Source organism: Lampetra planeri, unplaced genomic scaffold (assembly GCF_965212315.1).
Source record: "Lampetra planeri unplaced genomic scaffold, kcLamPlan1.2.h2 scaffold_322, whole genome shotgun sequence".
NCBI classification, from domain to species: Eukaryota; Metazoa; Chordata; class Hyperoartia; order Petromyzontiformes; family Petromyzontidae; genus Lampetra; species Lampetra planeri.
In genome coordinates this window covers 947-24,228 of record NW_027615145.1, presented here as the reverse complement: position 1 = coordinate 24,228, position 23,282 = coordinate 947, and the positions used below count along the sequence as shown (strand labels likewise).

At 54.7% G+C, this 23,282-nt stretch overlaps 1 protein-coding gene across 1 annotated transcript; it reads right to left on the bottom strand.

Moving 5' to 3' along the window:
• Positions 1-22,255, bottom strand: LOC144740868 (thyroid peroxidase-like). Its single transcript, XM_078623582.1, is given in 14 exon segments — positions 1-925; positions 2,385-2,478; positions 6,538-6,681; positions 7,085-7,282; positions 8,025-8,230; positions 9,119-9,356; positions 11,651-11,821; positions 13,683-13,941; positions 15,632-15,792; positions 16,759-16,787; positions 16,789-17,123; positions 18,594-18,809; positions 20,434-20,563; positions 22,197-22,255. Coding segments are annotated over 14 exon segments (2,319 nt in total). The 3' UTR covers positions 1-846.
• Positions 22,256-23,282: the final 1,027 nt, after the last annotated feature.

Here is a 23,282-nt window from a genome sequence, read left to right as displayed (position 1 = left end):
TTAATTTAAGAATTTTATTTGTTTCAAACAAATCAGGAGTATACATTTATATTATTTTATACAATTATACAAAAATACACAGCTCCTTTCGACTTCAATCCAAAGTGATCTGTCGTGGTACAAGCTCAAAAGAACCCTCTATACTCTAAGGTTTTTTTCGGTAAAGTCACGTAGGTAAAAAAATAAAATAAAAAATAAAATAATAATAAATGAAAATAAATCAAATAACTCACGACAGTTATTTTGCTGTGCATTTTTACACCTGACGAAGGAAGCTTGTGTTGCCTCCGAAACGTCGTGATTTAATTGATTTATTTGCATGCAATATTTATTGATTTATTTCCCTACGTGACTTTACCGAAACAACCGAACAGTATGAATCCTTGCAGTCACGAAAGCTTCAAATCTAGAACCCTCTATGTCAAACCCCACATCACGAAGCCAGTCATCTCAGTCAGGCCGATCGAGCGGCCGATCGAACGAGCGATCGATCGAGTGATCGATCGAGCGATCGATCGATCGAGCGAGCGATCGATCGAGCGGCCGATCGAACGAGCGATCGATCGAGCGATCGATCGAGCGATCGATCGATCGAGCGAGCGATCGATCGAGCGGCCGATCGAACGAGCGATCGATCGAGCGATCGATCGAGCGATCGATCGATCGAGCGAGCGATCGATCGAGCGGCCGATTGAACGAGCGATCGATCGAGCGAGCGATCGATCGATCGAGCGGCCGATCGAGCGAACGATCGATTGCTCGCTCGATCAATCGATCGGGCGATTGATCGATCGAGCGATCCATCGACTGACCGATCGACCGAGCGAGACGTCGAACGACCGTGGATCACGTGGTTGCGTATTTGTTTCCGTAAACATTCGACTCTTTGGCCAGCAGGCTCCTCTTCATGCGCTTGAGGTACGTGCTACGGTTGAGAGAGACAGACAGACAGACACACACACAGTGCGTTACGCATACGTACACAAAGCAGTTCTCAAGAAATTAGTCCTCAATGTAGCATTGTGGTGTAGTGTATAGTAGTGTAGTGTATAGTATTGTAGTGTATAGTAGTGTATAGTAGTGTAGTGTATAGTAGTGTAGTGTATAGTGTAGTGTATAGTGTAGTGTATAGTGTAGTGTATAGTGTAGTGTATAGTGTAGTGTAGTGTGTAGTAGTGTGTAGTGTATAGTGTAGTGTATAGTGTAGTGTATAGTATCGTGTATAGTGTAGTGTATAGTAGTGTAGTGTATAGTGTATAGTAGTGTAAAGTATAGGAGTGTAGTGTATAGTAGTGTAGTGTATAGTAGTGTAATATATAGTGTAGTGTATAGTGTAGTGTATAGTAGTGTAGTGTATAGTGTAGTGTATAGTAGTGGTGTATAGTAGTGTATAGTGTAGTTATAGTATAGTGTATAGTAGTGGTGTATAGTAGTGTGTAGTGTATACTAGTGTAGTAGTGTAGTGTATGGTAGTGTAGTATATAGAAGTGAAGTGTATAGTAGTGTAGTGTATGGTAGTGTAGTGTATAATGTAGTGTATAGTGCAGTGTATAGTAGTGGTGTACAGTAGTGTAGTGTATGGTAGTGTAGTGTATTGTGCAGTGTATAGTAGTGGTGTACAGTAGTGTATGGTAGTATATAGAAGTGTAGTTTCCGACATCGGCCTGACATTCGCCCATGACGTCGACCCGACGTTCGCCCAACGTCAGCCCGCGACGTCGGGCGAACGTCGGCCCCGCGACGTTGGGGGAGCCCACGCCAGAGGTCGCAACCGGGTACCCGATACCCGTACCCTACCCGATACCCGTACTCTACCCGATACCCGTACCCTACCCGATACCCGTACTCTACCCAATACCCGTACCCTACCCGATACCCGTACTCTACCCAATACCCGTACCCTACCCGATACCCGTACTCTACCCGATACCCGTACCCTACCCGATACCCGTACCCTACCCGATACCCGTACCCTACCCGATACCCGTACCCTACCCGATACCCGTACTCTACCCAATACCCGTACCCTACCCGATACCCGTACCCTACCCGATACCCGGCTACCCGTACCCGGCCGGGTACGGGTACCCGTTTGCGACCCTGGTGCGGCCGGGTACGGGTACGGGTAGGCCGTGAGTCACTGGTGAGTCACCGTTTGTCACTCATTTCCCAACGTCTTGTCTCTTCTCACAATTCAAGTTCCTAGAATCAACCCACCCGCGCCTGCAACATGGCTTCATCCCAGAGGTCGCAATCGGGTACCCGATACCTGTACCCTACCCGTACCCGGGCCGGGTACGGGTAGGGTACGGGTACGGCCGGGTACGGGTACGGGTAAGGAATCAAAACCCGTTTGCGACCTCTGACCCACGCCGCCCGCTCACCAGATGGCGATGCCCACGGCCAAGATGGCGGCTAGCGCCACAGCGCTGATGACCACGGTGGTGATGAGTAGGCCCCTGGAGGCCTCAGGGGTCACTGCACACACAGCGGGGGGGGGGGGGGGGGTTGGTGAGTCACGTGACGGGGTGGGCGGCTGTGTGAGTCTCTGTCTCTCTGTGTGGGTCTCTCTGTGTGAGTTTGTGTCTCTCTGTGTGAGTCTGTCTCTCTGTGTGAGTCTCTCTGTGTGAGTGTGTGTCTCTATGTGTGAGTCTCTCTGTGTGAGTCTGTGTCTCTATGTGTGAGTCTCTCTGTGTGAGTTTGTGTATGTCTGTGTGAGTCTCTCTCTGTGTGGGTCTGTGTCTCTCTGTGTGAGTCTATGTCTCTCTGTGTGAGTCTCTGTCTCTCTGTGTGAGTCTCTCTGTGTGAGTGTGTGTCTCTATGTGTGAGTCTCTCTGTGTGAGTCTGTGTCTCTATGTGTGAGTCTCTCTGTGTGAGTTTGTGTATGTCTGTGTGAGTCTCTCTCTGTGTGGGTCTGTGTCTCTCTGTGTGAGTCTATGTCTCTCTGTGTGAGTCTCTGTCTCTCTGTGTGAGTCTCTCTGTGTGAGTGTGTGTCTCTATGTGTGAGTCTCTCTGTGTGAGTTTGTGTCTGTCTGTGTGAGTCTCTCTCTGTGTGGGTCTGTGTCTCTCTGTGTGAGTCTATGTCTCTCTCTCTGTGTAAATCTGTGTCTCTCTGTGTGAGTCTATGTCTCTCTCTCTGTGAGTCTGTGTCTCTCTGTGTGAGTCTCTGTCTCTCTGTGTGAGTCTCTCTGTGTGAGTCTGTGTCTCTCTGTGTGAGTCTCTCTGTGTGAGTCTGTGTCTCTCTGTGTGAGTCTGTGTCTCTCTGTGTGAGTCTCTCTGTGTGAGTTTGTGTCTGTCTGTGTGAGTCTCTCTGTGTGTGAGTCTATGTTTCTCTGTGTGAGTCTCTGTCTCTCTGTGTGAGTCTATGTCTCTCTGTGTGAGTCTCTGTCTCTCTGTGTGAGTCTGTGTCTCTCTGTGTGAGTCTATGTCTCTATGTGTGAGTCTGTGTCTCTCTGTGTGAGTCTGTGTCTCTCTGTGTGAGTCTCTCTGTGTGAGTTTGTGTCTGTCTGTGTGAGTCTCTCTGTGTGTGAGTCTATGTTTCTCTGTGTGAGTCTCTGTCTCTCTGTGCGAGTCTATGTCTCTCTGTGTGAGTCTCTGTCTCTCTGTGTGAGTATGTGTCTCTCTGTGTGAGTCTATGTCTCTATGTGTGAGTCTGTGTCTCTCTGTGTGAGTCTATGTCTCTCTGTGTGAGTCTCTCTGTGTGAGTCTGTGTCTCTCTGTGTGAGTCTCTCTGTGTGAGTCTGTGTCTCTGTGTGGGTCTGTCTCTCTGTGTGAGTCTGTGTCTCTCTGTGTGAGTCTCTCTGTGTGAGTCTGTGTCTCTCTGTGTGAGTCTCTCTGTGTGAGTTTGTGTCTGTCTGTGTGAGTCTCTCTGTGTGAGTCTATGTCTCTCTGTGTGAGTCTCTGTCTCTCTGTGTGAGTCTGTGTCTCTCTGTGTGAGTCTATGTCTCTCTGTGTGAGTCTCTGTCTCTCTGTGTGAGTCTGTGTCTCTCTGTGTGAGTCTATGTCTCTCTGTGTGAGTTTCTGTGTGTCTCTGTCTCTCTGTGTGTCTCCGTCTCTCTGTGTGTGTCTCTGTCTCTCTATGTGAGTCTATGTCTCTCTCTCTCTGTCTCTCTCTGTCTCTGTCTCTCTCTGTCTCTTTCTACGTCTCTCTCTGTCTCTTTGTCTCTGTCTCTCTGTGTAAGTATATGTCTCTCTGTGTGAGTCTCTGTGTGTCTCTGTCTCTCTGTGTGAGTCTATGTCTCTCTCTCTCCCTCTCTCTGTCTCTTTCTACGTCTCTCTCTATCTCTCTCTGTCTCTCTGTCTCTCTCTGTCTCTCTCCCTCTCTCTGTCTCTCTCTCTCTCTCTGTCTCTCTCTGTCTCTCTGTCTTTCTCTATGTCTCTCTCCCTCTCTCTGTCTCTCTCTGTCTCTCTGTCTCTCTCTGTCTCTCTCTGTCTCTCTGTCTCTCATCAGTTCCTCTAGAATGGAAACATTCCTATGTTCGTCCACTTCACAAAGGGGGCCCTAAAGATGATTCAAATAACTACCGACCTATCTCAATTTTGTCCCCGTTGATGAAAATTTTTGAAAAATTATTGAACTACCAAATTATCAGTTTCCTGTCCGCCAACAATCTATTACATCTAAAACAATCTGGGTTCCGAAAAAAATACAGCACCACATCTGCTGCATTAGACTCTATGAATCACATTTACAGTAGCCTTGATAATAAGCAGTACTGCGCCTGTCTTTTTCTTGACTTGTCCAAAGCTTTTGATACAGTAGACCACAACATCCTGCTTAGTAAAATAAGTTGCCTCGGTTTTTCCGAAAACACAGTAAAATGGTTAAAAAATTACCTCTTTTCTCGCACCCAAACTGTATTCACAGATGGTTGGAGGTCAAACAGTGTTAAGATAACAAAAGGGGTTCCACAGGGTTCCATTCTCGGCCCCCTCTTGTTCTCTCTTTATGTAAATGACTTGGGCACTGAACTGGATTATTCCAGGGTAAATCTTTTTGCAGATGACACGGTACTAATTACTGCTGGCCGCTCTCCGGATGACGTGATTGCTAAGCTCCAGAGTGATTTCAACAAACTACAACATCAGCTAGTTGCTCTTAAACTAGTCCTAAATCCTGCCAAAACCAAGGTGCTATGCTTCTCACCAGGACTAAAGCGGGAAGTTATTTTCCCCAAATTACATTCCTTAAATAATGATCATATAGAGCAAGTTAAGATCTATAAGTATCTTGGGATCATCCTGGATTCAAAACTGAATTTTGAAGATCACATTGATTATATTGGGAAAAAGACAAAAATTAAAATTGGTTTTCTATATCGACACAAGCACTGCTTCCCCCCTATGTTCCGTTTGGAATTGATTAAAGCTACCATACTGCCTCTACTTGATTACTGTGACATTGTTTATAAATCAGCCCCAAGTACTGTACTGAAGAAGCTTGACTCAATGTATCACTCGGCCTTAAGATTTGCATTGAACTGCCCATATAGGACTCACCACTGTGACCTCTACATTGGGTCAAACTTAACATCTCTGAATGTTCGACGGCTTGTGCACCAGATCTTATTTATTCATGATGTACTTGCAAAAGAATCTGCAGATTACCTGCTGGATCTCATCTCTGTTTCAAAGAACAAATTTGACCTAAGGTCTACACTCATTTACCAGCTTAATATTCCCTATTGCCGTACATATACTGGAGGAAGGGCCTTTGCTATTGATGCCCCCAGGGTCTGGAATGCTGTTGCCAATAAATTGAAACTTGAGTCACTACCTATGAGATCTTCACTCAAAACTGCTCTAGAGGAGTTGTACACCCCTAGCTGCCAGTGCTATTCAGTGACCTAAAATAAAATGTTTCGCTCCGGATGATCGCTACAAAGTATGACCTGTGTTTTGATTTAGTGTGCTGATCTTAAAGGTGGAGGGACTCATGCAGCCAGCTATGGCTGCAGGGTTTTGGTAGTACATGTTGTTTATGCCATTTATTGTGAAAATTCTGTCACAGTTCCTATGATTGCTTTTTCATTGCTTTCATGGCTTTATTTTGGTGATTTCGAAAAGTGTATTGGTTTAGCCATGTTTGTTTGTTGTAGTACAGAGTTAGACTGATGGCCTTAATTTAAGCTGTCTTGTGGTTGTTGTTGTTGTTGTTTGACTTGCATCCCACTGGGATTTTTGCACACAGCGTTGGTGTACGGTGCTTTTTCTGCAATATTTTGCTGTCTTTTCTTGGATTTTCTGTTTGCACTTAGTCACATATTCACTTTAAGATGTTTTTTTGTTCATGTTTTTGTTTTTTGTTTGTTGCGGTTGCACCCGATTCAAGAGCTGAATGGCTCACAGGGCTATACCTAATAAATGAACTTGAACTTGAACTCTCTCTCTCTCTCTGTCTCTCTCTCTGTCTCTCTCTCTGTCTCTCCCTCTCTCTGTCTCTCTACATTTCTCTCTCTGTCTCTCTACATTTCTCTCTCTGTCTCTCTCTGTCTCCCTCTCTGTGTCTCTCTGCCTCTCTCGCCGCGTCCCCCTCACCGACGCATCCCCGTCCCGACGTTCCGGGCTGGAACCCGGCGAGGCAGACGCAGCGGTGGCTGCCGCTGGCTTCCGCCGTGGGCAGGCAGACCGAGTTGGGCTCGGAGGCGCACGGCGGCGGGGACCCCGCGCACGGATCAATCGCTGGCGGTGGCGCAGAGAGACAGGGGACAGAGAGACAGAGAGACAGACAGGGGGACAGAGAGACAGGCAGACAGACAGGGGGACAGACAGAGAGACAGGCAGACAGACAGACAGACAGCCTTCACCACCACCGCCACCTCCGCCACCACCACGACCAACACCACCTCCACATCCACCGCCACCACCGCCACCTTCACAACCGCCACCACCACCTCCAACACCGCCATCACCACCTCCACCACCACCTCCACCACCTCTACCACCACCTCCACCACCGCCACCACCACCGCCACCACCGCCACCACCGCCACTTCCACCACCACCTCCACCACCACCATCACCACCACCACCTCCATCACCACCACCTCCACCACCTCCACCACCACCACCACTCATCACTCACCACGACACCTGGGTGCATCCCCCCAGGAGTTGTCCACACAGCTGATGGTGTCCGCGCCGACGATGTCGAAGCCGTCTCGGCACTCATAGCGCACCGCCAACACGCGGGTGACACCACCGCCACCACCGCCACCACCGACACCACCACACATGGAAAAGTGCGAGTTGGGTACGGAGGGCACCGGACCGCACGGAGTATCTAGGACACGCACACAGAGACACACACAGACACACACAGACACACACACACAGACACACACAGACACACACAGACACACACACCAGGGTCAGTTGCAGCAGCAGTGGTAGTAGTAGTAGTATAGTAGTAGTGGTGGTAGTAGTAGTGGTAGTAGTAGTAGTGGTGGTAGTAGTAGTAGTAATGGTAGTAGTAGTATAGTAGTAGTGGTAGTAGTGGTAATAGTATAGTAGTAGTAGTGGTAGTAGTGGGTCTCTATTGGTCTCTATCAGTATGGGTTTCTCTGTGTGTCTCTATGGCTTCATACGAGTCTCTGTGGGTCTCTATTGGTGGTGGTGTGGTGGTAGTGGCGTGGTGGTAGTGGCGTGGTGGTAGCGTGGTGGTGGTGCCGTGGTGGTGGTAGTGGCGTGGTGGTAGCGTGGTGGTGGTGGTGGTAGCGTGGTGGTGGTGGTGGTAGCGTGGTGGTGGTGGCGTGGTAGTGGCATGGTGGTGCCGTGATGGTGGTGTGATGGTAGTGGTGTGGTGGTGGTGGCATGGTTGTAGCTTGCAAGCATGGTGGTGGTGGTGCCGTGATGGTGGTGGTGTGGTGGTCGTGGTAGCGTAGTGGTGGTAGCGTGGTGGTGGTAGTGGCATGGCGGTTGCATGCTAGCGCCGTGATGGTGGTGCCGTGGTGGTCGTGGTAGCGTAGTGGTGGTAGCGCAGTAATGCTGTTGGTGGTGCGGTGTCTCCGAGGCTCCGTCCTCACTCTGCGTCTCCTCCTTCCAGGGCAGGAGGTTGATCGGCGGCAGCTCCTGGCAGTCGACGAACCCCTGGGGGTACGGCTGGTACAGGAAGGCGTCCAGGGGCACCTTGCGGACGCCGCTGTTGCCGCAGATGAGACGCGAGAGGCTCACGTTGCGTAGCTCGGTGACTTGGGCCGGCGTGAAGAGGCCTTCGCGCTCGTGCCAAAACCTGCAGCCGGGGTTCAGCGCCACCGTCACCGTCACAGTCATCGACATCATCATCATCACCGCCACCGTCATCATCATCATCATCACCACCAACATCACCACCATCAACATCATCACCACCAACATCATCACCACCACCATCATCACCACCAACATCATCACCACCAACATCATCACCACCACCATCATCACCACCAACATCATCACCACCACCATCACCACCACCAACATCATCACCACCACCATCACCACCACCAACATCATCACCACCACCATCACCACCGCCACCGTCATCACCACCACAGCCATCTTCATCACCACCACCATCATCACCACCACCGTCACCGTCATCACCACCACAGCCACCATCGTCACCACCACCATCACCACCACCAACATCACCGTCATCACCACCACCAACATCATCACCACCACAGCCATCTTCATCACCACCACCACCGTCACCGTTATCACCACCGCCACCCATACCCACTCACCCACACCCCACACCCCACACCCACTCACGCACACACCTACACACCCACACACACCCACACACACCCACCCATCCACCCACCCACTCACCCACCCACCGACACCCTACACCCACACCCACCCACTCATCCACTCACCCACTCACCCACTCACCCACTCACCCACTCACCCACCCACTCACCCACCCACACCCCCACACACCACACCCACCCACCGATCTCCGTCGCGTATGAGCGCGAACTGTCGCGCCAGGAGGCAGGAGAACAGCGGCCCCACTCGTCCCCCACACTCACTCACTCACTCACCCACTCACCGACTCACCCACTCACCCACTCACCCACTCACCCACCCACTCACCCACCCACACCCCCACACACCACACCCACCCACCCACCGGTCTCCGTCGCGTATGAGCGCGAACTGTCGCGCCAGGAGGCATGAGAACAGCGGCCCCACTCGTCCCCCCGGCACCGGCACCTCCAGGAGTCCCGCCAGCCACACGTCTACGTTGTCGGCGCTGCCATACAGCACAAGCACGCGGCCCGCCACATCGCTGCTGTTCCACGCCGTAGCCAACTCGGCCTGAGTCTGTAGCACTGGGAGCCCGCAGAAGCTACGCCAAGAGTTGTAGCCTGGAGTGGTGGTGGTGGTGGGGGTGGGGAGAGCAACAAGTGGGTAAAGGTGGGGTGGGAGCGGTGGGACAGCGGTTAGCAATGCATCGAGTTCCAATCTCAGCCGCCGCCACCGCTAAGATCCGAGTGGCCACGTCTCTGATTGTTACGCGCCCACGCCAACTCGGACCCCGCAGAAGCTACGCCAAGAGTTGTAGCCTGGAGTGGTGGTGGTGGTGGTGGTGGGGGTGGTGGGGAGAGCAGTGGGTGGGCAAAGGTGGGGTGGGAGCGGTGGGACAGCGGTTAGCAATGACCACAGTTACATTATCAGCTACTACCACCGCTAAGATCTGAGTGGCCACGTGGCTGATTTTTCCATTACAATGCTAACCTGGAAGGGTTCTACTGCTGCAGTCATCCCGCAGAATCTACACCAAGAGTTGTAGACTGCAGTGGCCATGGTGGTGGTGGGGAGAGCAGTGGGTGGGAAAAGGTGGGGTGGGAGCGGTGGGACAGCGGTTAGCAATGACCACAGTTACATTTTCAGCTACCACCACCTCTAAGATCCGAGTGGCCACGCCGCTGATTGTTACGCGCCCACGCCAACTCGGACCCCGCAGAAGCTACGCCAAGAGTTGTAGCCTGGAGTGATGGTGGTGGTGGGGGGGTGGGAGAGAGTAACGAGTGGGTAAAGGTGGGGTGGGAGCGGTGGGACAGCGGTTAGCAATGACCAGAGTTCCATTTTCAGCTACCACCACCGCTAAGATCCGAGTGGCCACGCCGCTGATTGTTACACGCCGAAGCCAACTCGGACCCCGCAGAAGCTACGCCAAACATTGTAGACTGGAGTGGTGGTGGTGGTGGTGGTGGTGGGGAGAGCAGTGGGTGGGCAAAGGTGGGGTGGGAGCGGTGGGACAGCGGTCAGTGGGCAGATCAGCTCCACGGTAGGTCCTGGTGTCAAGGACATGGGCTCGCATCCGCTGTCCCTTCACTATATAGTCCAGCAGATGTTCTTGCTTGGACCCGGCATGCATTCATGACCTTGCATGGATGCGATGCTGGAACAGCGTGTTGGTAATTACAAGCCCGAGTCCAGCAGCTTCCTTCCGATGTTATTGAGCTGATCTGGCCCATGCCTTCCAATCACTCCAGCCCAGGTGCCAGCATCATGACCAACTCGGGCATTGAAGTCACCCAACAGGATGGCTCTAGCCCAAGGGACCACTTTAGCCAGCACCCGTGACAGGAGGTCAACGAAGGCATCTGACTCATCGGCCTTGCCTGCATCCCTCCACTGCTGTTAGTCTTCGGTGGGGACATAAGTAACCACCACCACTCCCTCGCCCCTGATTGATGGGAAGGCAAGCCGACAGTCACCTGGGGCTCAGAGCTTTTGACATTTTGACACGTCACCACCATTCTCCCACACCCTTTTGTTCAAAAGAAGAGCCACTCCCTGTTGTTTGGCAGTCTCAGACCCCGAGTAGAGAACTGTCCACCCCTCATGGTGACTGGAACAAGAGCCAGACCTCCTGAATGCCACAGAAATCCAGGCGGTACCGGTTCAGCTCCCGACAGAGGAGTGGCAGCCTCTCCTCCGCAGTGAGCGTGCGGACATTTCACGTGGCCACACGAAGTGGCTTTTTGTTGTTTCTGGAGGAGCCCCGAGGGTAAAGATTCAATCTCCTGGCTCCGCCAAATGGGGTTTGGCCAAGAGACGTCAAAGACGCCCGTCCCCCCGGGGCCTCCGGCACAAGCTTAGTTCGTTTTATCCCACGTAGTTTAGTGGAACTTGGGTTGAAAGTGGAGGGGTTACCAGCCCATCGCTCCCATCCAGAACCGCCCGGACAACAGGACAGACAGCCGGGCAGATGGAGAGACTGACAGGAGGAAAGACGGACACATGGCCAGACAGACAGCAGGAGAGGCACACAGCAGGCCAGACAGACACTAAGCCAGACAGACAGACACTAGGCCAGACAGACAGCAGGTCAGACAGACAGACAGACAGCAGGCCAGACAGACAGCAGGCCACACAGACAGACAGCAGGCCAGACAGACGGACAGACAGCAGGCCAGACAGACAAACAGCAGGCCAGACAGACAGACAGCAGGCCAGACAGACAGACAGACAGCAGGCCAGACAGTCAGACAAACAGCAGTCCAGACGAACAGCAGGAGAGGCACACAGCAGGCCACACAGACAGCAGGCCAGACAGACGGACACTAGGCAAGACAGACACTAGGCCAGACAGACAGACAGACAGACAGCAGGCCAGACAGACAAACAGACAGACAGACGGACGCAGACTGACCAGGCAGTCCGTGGTCTCGGCCGCGCTGCATGTTGAGAGATGCGAGGTCGAGCGCCAGGCGCCTCGTCAGAGCGAAGAGCTTCTCCCTCAGCTCGTCGGGCATCATCTCGTAGAGGGCGTTCTGCTTGGCCGGACTGCCGATGAGGCCCCGCAGGACCGGGTCCACTCCGCCTGCGGACGAGGAGGAGGTGGAGGAGGAGGGGGAGTGACCTCCAGGTGAAGTCTGGAACGGCGCACGAGTTTTGCCGCACACCACGGGCAACGAGGGTAGATCATTTGAGGCTGAGTCGACCTAGGGGAGGCCCAGGGCCGGTTCGGATGATCGGCAACGGTGGTGTTGGCCGCGCGCGGGAAACGCACACGCGCGCACGCACGCGCACACACGCGCGCACACAGGCACGCACAGACACGCGCACACACGCACACACACACGCACACACATACGACACTGACAGACACGCAACAAAAGCAAAGAATCTCCCGTACAGCCTGGTCTTCACCTGAGGACGGCTGCTTGCGTTGTGGCCGAAACGTCGTGAGAGTTATTTTATTATGTTTTATGTTTTATTATTTTATTATTTCCATTCTACGTGACTTTACCGAAAGAACCAAGAAGATGAATCCCTGCAGTCACGAAAGCTTTAAATTGGCTTTTCCTTGTTTCTGGAGGAGCCCCGAGGGAGAAGATTCAATCTCCTGGCTCCACCACACACGTGCGTTGTTTCTGGAGGAGCCCCGAGGGAGAAGATTCAATCTCCTGGCTCCACCACACACGTGCGTTGTTTCTGGAGGAGCCCCGAGGGTGAAGATTCAATCTCCTGGCTCCACCACACACACGCATTGTTTCTGGAGGAGCCCCGAGGGTGAAGATTCAATCTCCTGGCTCCACCACACACGTGCGTTGTTTCTGGAGGAGCCCCGAGGGTGAAGATTCAATCTCCTGGCTCCACCACACACGCGCATTGTTTCTGGAGGAGCCCCGAGGGTGAAGATTCAATCTCCTGGCTCCACCACACACGTGCGTTGTTTCTGGAGGAGCCCCGATGGAGAAGATTCAATCTCCTGGCTCCACCACACACGCGCATTGTTTCTGGAGGAGCCCCGAGTGTGAAGATTCAATCTCCTGGCTCCACCACACACGTGCGTTGTTTCTGGAGGAGCCCCGAGGGAGAAGATTCAATCTCCTGGCTCCACCACACACGCGCGTTGTTTCTGGAGGAGCCCCGAGGGTGAAGATTCAATCTCCTGGCTCCACCACACACGTGCGTTGTTTCTGGAGGAGCCCCGAGGGTGAAGATTCAATCTCCTGGCTCCACCACACACGCGCGTTGTTTCTGGAGGAGCCCCGAGGGTGAAGATTCAATCTCCTGGCTCCACCACACACGTGCGTTGTTTCTGGAGGAGCCCCGAGGGAGAAGATTCAATCTCCTGGCTCCACCACACACGCGCATTGTTTCTGGAGGAGCCCCGAGGGTGAAGATTCAATCTCCTGGCTCCACCACACACATGCGTTGTTTCTGGAGGAGCCCCGAGTGTGAAGATTCAATCTCCTGGCTCCACCACACACGCGCATTGTTTCTGGAGGAGCCCCGAGTGTGAAGATTCAATCTCCTGGCTCCACCACACACGTGCGTTGTTTCTGGAGGATCCCCGAGGGAGAAGATTCAATCTCCTGGCTCCACCACACACGCGCATTGTTTCTGGAGGATCCCCGAGGGAGAAGATTCAATCTCCTGGCTCCACCACACACGTGCGTTGTTTCTGGAGGAGCCCCGAGTGTGAAGATTCAATCTCCTGGCTCCACCACACACGCGCGTTGTTTCTGGAGGAGCCCCGAGGGTGAAGATTCAATCTCCTGGCTCCACCACACACGCGCGTTGTTTCTGGAGGAGCCCCGAGTGTGAAGATTCAATCTCCTGGCTCCACCACACACGTGCGTTGTTTCTGGAGGATCCCCGAGTGTGAAGATTCAATCTCCTGGCTCCACCACACACGCGCCCATCACAAGCGCACGCGCACACGCCACCGGTACCTTCCTCGACGATTCTCCAGGGCGCCAGGAAGGCCTGGTGCAGGGCGAGGTTGGGGTAGAGGGGGTGCTCCTGGTAGTCCTCGCCGAGCCGTCGAAGCACCGGCTGCACAGTCACGTGTCCGAAGCGGAAGGCCGCCGTCGCGAAGACGTTGGAGATGCGGGGGTCGGCGCTGGAGTTGTAGCCGGAGTACGGCCCCAGCCAGGCGCTCGCCGCGGCCGGTCCAATCACCCGGGGCACGTAGTCTCGCCACGTGATCACCTGCGAGGTGGTGGTGGGGGGTTGGTGGTGGTAGTGGTGGTGGGGGGTGGTGGTGGTGGTGGTGGTGGGGGGGGGGGTGGTAGGGGGGGGGGTGGAGTGGTGGTGGGGTGGGGTGGTAGGGGGGGTGGTAGTGGTGGGGTGGTGGTGGTGGTGGGGGGGGGGTGGAGTGGTGGTGGGGTGGGGTGGTGTTGGTGGTGGTAGTGGTGGTGGGGGGTGGTGGTGGTGGTGGTGGGGGGGGGGGGTGGTGGGGGGGGGTGGAGTGGTGGTGGGGTGGGGTGGTAGGGGGAGTGGTAGTGGTGGGGTGGTGGTGGTGGGGGGGGGGGTGGTAGGGGGGGGGGGGGGGTGGTGGTGGGGTGGGGTGGTAGGGGGGGTGGTAGTGGTGGGGTGGTGGTGGTGGTGGGGGGGGTGGTGTTGGTGGTGGGGTGGTGGTGGTGGGGTGGTCGGGTGGTGGTGGTGGAGTGGTGGTGGTGGGGTGGTGGTGGTGGGGTGGTGGGGTAGTGGTGGTGGAGTGGTGGTGGGGTAGTGGTGGGGGGGTGGTGATGGTGAGGTGGTGGTGGGGTGGTGGTGGGAGGGGTGGTGGTGATGGTGGTGGAGTGGAGGTGGTTAGGTTGCGGTGTTGGTGGGGTGGTGGAGGGGTGGTGGTTTTGAAACGATAGTGGTGGTGGAGCGGTGGTGGTGGTGAGGTGGTGATGATGGAACGGTGGTGGTGGTGATGGAGCGGTGGTGGAGTGGTGGTGGTGGTGAGGTGGTGGGGGGTTGATGGTGGGGGGAAGGGTGGGGGGTGGTGGTTGACGTTGAGTCAACGTCCGGGGCGACGTCCGGGGCGAAACGTCGCTTCAGTCACTCAGTCCCCCAGTCTCTGAGTCACTCAGCCCCCCAGTCACTCAGTCCCCCACTCAGTCCCCCAGTGAATCAGCCCCCCAGTCCGTCCCCCAGACACTCAGTCACTCAGTCACTCGGCCCTCCAGTCTCTGAGTCACTCAGCCCCCCAGTCTCTGAGTCACTCAGCCCCCCAGTCAACCAGTCCCCCACTCAGTCCCCCAGTGAATCAGCCCCCCAGTCCGTCCCCCAGACACTCAGTCACTCAGTCACTCAGCCCCCCAGTCTCTGAGTCACTCAGCCCCCCAGTCACTCAGTCCCCCAGTGAATCAGCCCCCCAGTCTCTGAGTCACTCAGTTCCCTAGTCACTCAGCCCCCTAGTGAATCAGCCCCCCAGTCTCTGAGTCACTCAGACCCCCAGTCACTCAGCCCCCCAGTCCGTCCCCCAGACACTCAGTCACTCAGTCACTCAGCCCCCCAGTCTCTGAGTCACTTAGCCCCCCAGTCCCCCAGTCACTCAGCCCCCCAGTCACTCAGCCCCCCAGTCACTCAGCCCCCCAGTCACTCAGCCCCCCAGTGAATCAGCCCCCCAGTCACTCAGCCCCCCAGTCACTCAGCCCCCCAGTCACTCAGCCCCCCAGTCACTCAGCCCCCCAGTCCGTCCCCCAGACACTCAGTCACTCAGCCCCCCACTCAGTCCCCCTGTGAATCAGCCCCCCAGTTCGTCCCCCAGACACTCAGTCACTCAGTCACTCAGCCCCCCAGTCTCTGAGTCACTCAGCCCCCCAGTCACTCAGCCCCCCAGTGAATCAGCCCCCCAGTCACTCAGCCCCCCAGTCACTCAGCCCCCCAGTCACTCAGCTCCCCCTACCTGCATGTAGGAGGCGACAATCCTGCGCGTCTCGTAGTAGACGGAGTCGCTCCCCCAGTGCGGGTTGAGTTCCCGCAGGGCGCGTGCCACTCGGTTGTGCTCGCGAAGGAACACGGCGTGGAAAGCCAACAGGGCGTTGTTCTCGTTGGTGCGAACCTCACCTGTAGGCATCGTCATCATCGTCATCATTTGCATCATCGGCAGCAGCATTGTCGTCATCATCGCAGGCATCATCATCGCAGGCATCATCATCGCAGGCATCATCATCGCAGGCATCATCATCGCAGGCATCATCATCGCAGGCATCATCATCGCAGGCATCATGATCGTCATCATCAGCAACATCGTCATCATCAGCATCGTCATCAGCAGTAGCATCGTCATCATCAGCAACATCGGCAGCATCGTCGTCTTCATCATCGTCGTCAGCAGGCATCTTCCATCGTAGGGCATCAGCGAGCATCAATCAGAACCACACCACCACCACCACCATTCCAACACCACTCCACCACCACACCACCACGCCACACCACCACCAACCTACCCCCCCACTACCCCCACAACCCCCCACCACCCACACCACCCACACCACCCTACCCCCACCACTCCACCACACCACTACCACCACACCACCCCCCCAACCACCCCCCACCACCCACACCACCCTACCCCGCACCACCCACACCACCCCCCCAACCACACCCCACCCACCCCCCCACCCCTCCCCCACCCCCACCCCCACCCACAACCCCCCACCACCCACACCACCCTACCCCCCACCACCCACACCACCCTACCCCCCACCACCCAAACCACCACTCAACCCCACACCACCCACACCACACACCCAACACCTCCCCCACCCACCCCCCCACCCCTCCCCCACCCCCCCACCCCCCCACCACCCCCCCCCACCACCCCCCACCACCCCCACCACCCACACCACCCTACCCCACCCCTCCCCCACCCACCCCCTACCCCCCCCACCCCCAACCACCACCCACAACACCCTACCCCCACCACTCCACCACACCACTACCACCACACCACCCTACCCCCACCACACCCACCCCCCCACCACCCCCCCTCACCCCCACCCCCCCACCCACCCACCACCCACAACCCACCAGCAAGAAAGCACGGCACCCCCCTCTCCGACGAGCGCGTTGTCGCGATTCAGCGCGCAGGCGCTGACCCCCGTGCCCTCCACGAACGGCAGGAGGCCGAACCCTCCGTCCGAGTAGTTGCCGTTCACCCGCAGCTCCCCGTCCGCCCCCCGAAGCGTCAGGGACACGGCTCGGCTGCTGCCGTACACCTGCCCGGCGTCCACGAAGGACGTGAGGCCGTTGAGCTGCTCACGACGTCGACCTCCCACGTTCCCGGCGAGGCCGAAGACGGCCGCCCGGTCGCCCGTGCCGCAAACGGGCGACGAGCGAAAGAAGGGGAGGCACGCGTCCACCGTGTTGTTGATGCGCGGGTCGTTGGCTGGAACCTGTTTGTTGTTGTTGTTGTTTTGTTGGGAGGGTGGGTGGGGTGGGGTGGGGGGGTTGGGTGGTGGTTTTGACATGGTGGTGGTGGTGTGGTGGTGGTGATGGTGGTGGTGAGGTGGTGGTGGTGGTGGAGTGGTGGTGGAGCGGTGATAGTGGAGCGGTGGTGGTGGTGAGGAGATGGTAGTGTGGTGGTGGTGTTGAGGAGGTGGTAGTGTGGTGGTGGTGGTGGAGCGGTGGTGGTGGTGGAGCGGTGAGGTGGAGCGGTGGTGGTGGTGAGGTGGTGATGTTGGAGCGGTGGTGGTGTTGAGGAGGTGGTGGTGTAGCGGTGGTGGTGGTGTAGCGGTGGTGGTGTTGAGGAGGTGGTAGTGTGGTGGTGGTGGTGGTGTAGCGGTGGTGGTGTTGAGGAGGTGGTAGTGGTGGTGGTGGTGATGGTGGTGGTGGAGTGGTGGTGGTGAGGTGGTGATGGTGGAGCGGTGGTGGTGGTGGAGTGGTGGTGGTGGTGGTGGTGGAGCGGTGGTGGAGTGGTGGTAGTGGAGCAGTGGTGGTGGAGCGGTGGTGGTGGTGTTGAGGAGGAGGTGGTAGTGTGGTGGTGGTGGTGGTGGGTGGGTGAAGAGAGAACACGCTGTGAGTTTGGTGAGAGAGCGAGGGATGTTGAACCAGCAGTTCCACCCTCGCGTAGACATTGGCCCAATGTCTACCAGAGGTTCCAACCGCGTTCTACTTTCCAAAGTTTCCAACTGCATACCAACGTTCACCCATCATTCGCCCCAACGTCGCCTCAACGTCGCCCAACGTTCGCCCAACGTTGCCTCAATGTTTGCTCAACATTAACTCATCGTTCGCCAATTGTTGCCCCAACGTTGCCTCAACGTTCGCCCAACGTTGCCTCAACGTTCGCCCAACGTTCACCCATCGTTCGCCCCAACGGCGCCCCAACGTCGCCCCAACATTCGCCCAACGTTGCCTCAATGTTTGCTCAACATTAACTCATCGTTCGCCAATTGTTGCCCCAACGTTGCCTCAACGTTCGCCAAACGTTGCCTCAACGTTCGCCCAACGTTCACCCATCGTTCGCCCCAACGGCGCCCCAACGTCGCCCCAACATTCGCCCAACGTTGCCTCAACGTTCGCCCAACGTTCGCCCAACGTTGCCTCAACGTTCAACGATCGTTCGCCAATCGTCGCCCCAACGTTGCCTCAACGTCCGCCCAACGTCGCCTCAATGTTCGATCATCGTTCGCCCATCGTTCGCCCCAACGTCGCCCCGACGTTCCCCCAACGTTCCCCCAACGTTCGCCCAACGTCCGCCCAACCTTTAGAACCAACCTAGCCTCAACCTTCCCCCCCCCCCCCCCCCCCCCCCCATCGACGAATCGTCCAGCGTCACCCAACGACGTCCAGTTTCAACGTCGCCCGCCCGCCCGACGTCCCCCCAACGTTGCCTCAACGTCCGCCCGACGTTCGCCCCCCACCTTGATGGGGAAGCATGGCTCCCGGCGGTCGCACGAAGTGGCACAGTCGAGTCCCCCCGCGAAGGTGCGGAGGCTGGGGCTCTGCGGGGTGAGGTCCGTGTCGTGAGCTGTCCACTGGCCCCACTGGACGAATGCGTGCGACAGGGACGCCTCGTCGGCCCGCGACGAGGCGTCGCCCGCCACCAAGCGCACGATCTCGTTGGACACCACACGGACCTGTTGGTGGTGGTGGGGTGGGGTGGTGGGTGAGGGGGTTGTGGGGTTGTGGGTGGTGTGGTGTGTGGGGTGGGTGGGGTTGTGGGGTGGGGGTGGTGGGGTTGTGGGGTGGGGGTGGTGGGGTTGTGGGGTGGTGGTGTGTGTGGGGTTGTGGTTGTGGTGGGGTGTGGTTGTGGGTGGTGTGTGGGTGTTGTGGTGTTGGGGTTGGTGTGATGTGGGTGGTGTGGGTGTATGTGGGGTGGGTGGGGTGGTGGGTGAGGGGTGGGGGTGTTGGTGTTGGTGTGTGGTGTTGTGGGGTTGTGGGTGTGGTGTGGTGGGTGGGGTGGTGTGGGTGGGGTGGTTGGTTTGGTTGATGTGATGTGGGTGGGGTGGGTGTGGTGTGTGGTGTGATGGGGTGTGGTGTTGGTGTGGGTGGTGTGGTGGGGTGTGATGGGTGTGGTGGGTGGGGTGGGCGTGGTGGTTGGGGGTGTGGTGTGGTGTGTGGGTGTGTGGTGTAGTGTTGTGGTTGGTGTGGTGTGGTGTGATGTGGTTAATGTGTGGGTGTGGTGTGTGGGAGTGGTGCGTGGGTGTGGTGTGTGGGAGTGGTGTGTGGGAGTGGTGTGTGGGAGTGGTGTGTGGGTGTCGTGTGTGGGTGTGGTGTGTGGGTGTGGTGTGGAGTGATGTGATGTGGGTGGTGTGGGTGTGGTGTGGTGGGTGGTGGAGTGGTTGGGTGGTGTGGAGGGAGAGGAGGGAGGGAGGGTGGGAGGAAGGGGAGGGAGATGGGGGGGGCGACCAACGTTGACCCAACGTCTCACACAGGTGCGCATGAAACAAAGACTAAGGTCCCCCGTGTAGCCTCTGACAGAGCTGTAGGGGCAAGTGCTGTTGGTGGTAGCGAGTAGCTGCAGCAGTGTCTGTGAAGGTAGACACAGGCAAAGGTCCCCCGTGTAGCCTCTAGCAGGCTGTAGGGGCAAGTGCTGTTGGTGGTAGCGAGTAGCTGCAGCAATGTCTGTGAAGGTATACACAGACAAAGGTCCCCCGTGTAGCCTCTCCTCCAGTGGCGATGTTCACTACACTGCACCAGGTAACTCATTTGGGGCTGTGTGTGTGTGTGGGTCCGTGTGTGTGTGTAGGTGTGTGTGTGCGAGCGTGTGTGTAGGTGTGTGTGTAGGTGTGTGTGTAGCTGAGTGTGCGAGTGTAGGTGCGTGTGTGTGTAGGTGAGTGTATGTAGGTGTGTGTGCGCGTGTGTGTGTGTGTAGGCGTTTGTGTGTGTGTAGGTGAGTGTGTGTACGTGTAGGTGTGTGTGCGTGTGTGCGCTGGGGAGCGGTAGTGCAGCGGTTAGCGCTACGCTGCGCTATGAACCTGGAGACCCGGGTTCGATTCCCGCTCACGGCCAATACCACCAGTGACGATTATCTGAACCGGTCCCGGGCCTCCCCTAGGTCGACTCAGCCTCAAACGAGTACCTGGTGCGGTGTGTAGTAAACATCGCCACCGGGGAAACAAATGCGGTCAGGCGTGGTGCTGGCCACCCACCCACCTCGTGTACCGTTCCAACCTTGATAGGCGCTCGCTAACAGCACTTGCCCCGACAGTCTGTTAAGGCTATACGGGGGCTCTTTATCTTTGTGCGCTGTCGACTGACCGGGGGCAGCGTGTATCCGTTGTGCAGCTTCTCTTCGTCCCAGCCGCGTGGCAACGAGGCGTTGTCGTCATACTCCGCCGGGAGCCACCGCACGAAGCCCACGTTGGCAGCACCCAGACGCGGGTTGCCTCTATGGGGTGGAGGGGGGTGGAGGGGGGTGATGGTTATGATGGTGGTGATGGTGGTGTGATGGTAGTCCGGCAAACAGGTCCCTGTGGGGTGGGCTGGTAGGAACGAACAAATACGATACGAAGGGAGAGTTTGAGGCCTAGTTCTAGGCTTTAGGCCTAGCTGTAGGCTTTAGGCCGCTGTGAGATAATTATTAATTAAAATGTTTTAATTATTAATGTAAAAGCTTTAAATGTAAATGTTTCTATTTTTTTAAAAAACATCAGGGAATGTAACATTGTTAAACATTAACTCCCTTTCACACACGCGCGGGTACGATACGAAGGGAGAGTTTGAGGCCTAGTTCTAGGCTTTAGGCCTAGCTGTAGGCTTTAGGCCGCTGTGAGTTAATTTTTAATTTAAATGTTTTAATTAAAAACACTCTCAGGGAATTATAAGGGAATGTTACACTTGTTTAGCCAGGAAAGCCTCACTGAGTCTAAAGGTTTTTGTAGGGTCCTGCCAAGTGTTTGCAGTAGGGGGCAATGTTGCTACACCTAATCGGACATCGGACGGACGGACGATATAATCTATTGTAGGCTGGTTCACTTCGTTCCTACCAGTAAAATAATCCCCTAGCTCCTCGTGGTGCCGGACGGCAACGCTGTGGTAGGCAGTGCCGTGGGGGGAGGAGGGACACGTTTGATTTCCCTTTCTCTTCATGGCATCTGTGACCACCACAGCGGTGAAATGGGGGCTCTGGACAGGGTGCGAGGGGCTGGTAACCCCTCCACCTTCAATTAACTACCACGAAACTACGATGCAATAAAACGTGGTGAGCTTCGATTTAAAGCTTTCGTGACTGCAGGGATTCATCTTCTTGGTTCTTTCGGTAAAGTCACGTAGAAAGGGAAATAGTAAAATAATAAACATAAAACATAATAAAATACAATTCTCACGACGTTTCGGCCACAACGCAAGCAGCCGTCCTCAGGTGAAGAACAGGTCTGTCGGAAAGACAGGGTCAGACCCTGCTTGCGTTGTGGCCGAAACGTCGTGAGAATTATTGATGATGTTGTTGATGGTGATGATGATGATGTTATTTATGGTGATGTTGTTGATGGTGATGTTACCAGTTGTTGCGCTCCGAGTTGTAGGTCTGGTATTTGTTGATGGTGATGTTGATGATGTTGATGATGTTGATGATGGTGTTGATGGTGATGTTGTTGATGGTGATGATGTTGATGATGGTGGTGGTGTTGTTGATGATGTTGATGACGGTGATGTTGATGATGATGTTGATGGTGATGGTGGTGTTGATGATGTTACTGATGATGGTGTTGATGGTGATGTTGATGATGTTGATGATGGTGATGTTGATGATGGTGGTGGTGATGTTGATGATGTTGATGACGGTGATGTTGATGATGTTGATGTTTACGTTGATATTGATGGTGATGTTGATGATGTTGATGACGGTGATGTTGATGATGTTGATGACGGTGATGTTGATGATGTTGATGTTTACGTTGATATTGATGGCGATGTTGATGATGTTGTTGATGACGGTGATGTGATGACGATGTTGTTGATGATGTTGATGACGGTGATGATGATGATGTTGATATTGATGTTGACATTGATGTTGATGTTACCGGTTGTTGCACTCCGAGTTGTGCGCCTGGTATTTGTCGCTGAAGCAGTCCGCGAACATCGTGGTATCTGGAGCTGAGCACCACAGCCGGTGACGCGCTCTATAGTGGCCAGGTCCTGGGCACTCAGGAAGTCTGCGGCGATAGGGGAAGACCAACGGAGACATCGATTAAGAACAACCGCTAGAGGCTAACGCTGCTGCTCAAACTAATAATGATCATTGTTACTATACGCCATGATGCAACCCATCATGAGTGTCCTACCTTATCACAGACCAAGTCAAACCTTGTTGGTCACCCCGTTGCACATCTCAACGTTCATCCTATACACTACACTATACATTACAGTATTACACTACAGTATACACTACACTATTACACTACAGTATACACTACACACTACACTATACACTACACTATTACACTACACTATACACTACACTATTACACTACAGTATACACTATACGCTACACTATACACTACACTATACAATACACTATACACTACACTATACATTACACTATTACACTACACTATACACTACACTATACACTACACTATACACTATTACACTACAGTATACACTACACACTACACTATACACTGCACTATTACACTACACTATACACTACACACTACACTATACACTACACACTACACTATACACTACACACTACACTATACACTACACTATACACTACACACTACACTATATACTACACTATACATTACACTATTACACTACAGTATACACTACACACTACACTATACACTGCACTATATACTACACTATACATTACACTTACACTACAGTATACACTACACACTACACTATACACTACACTATACACTACACTATACACTACACTATACACTATACACTATACATTACACTATTACACTACACTATACACTACACACTACACTATACACTGCACTATACCGTACCTGTCAACCCCTTATCAGTGCCATACATTATCGCAGACCAATTGAGACCTTATCGGTCACCCCGTGCCCCTCACAAATCTCAACGTTCGTCCTACAAAGTCCCATCACGAGGGAGAAACACAAACACAAATAGACACAAA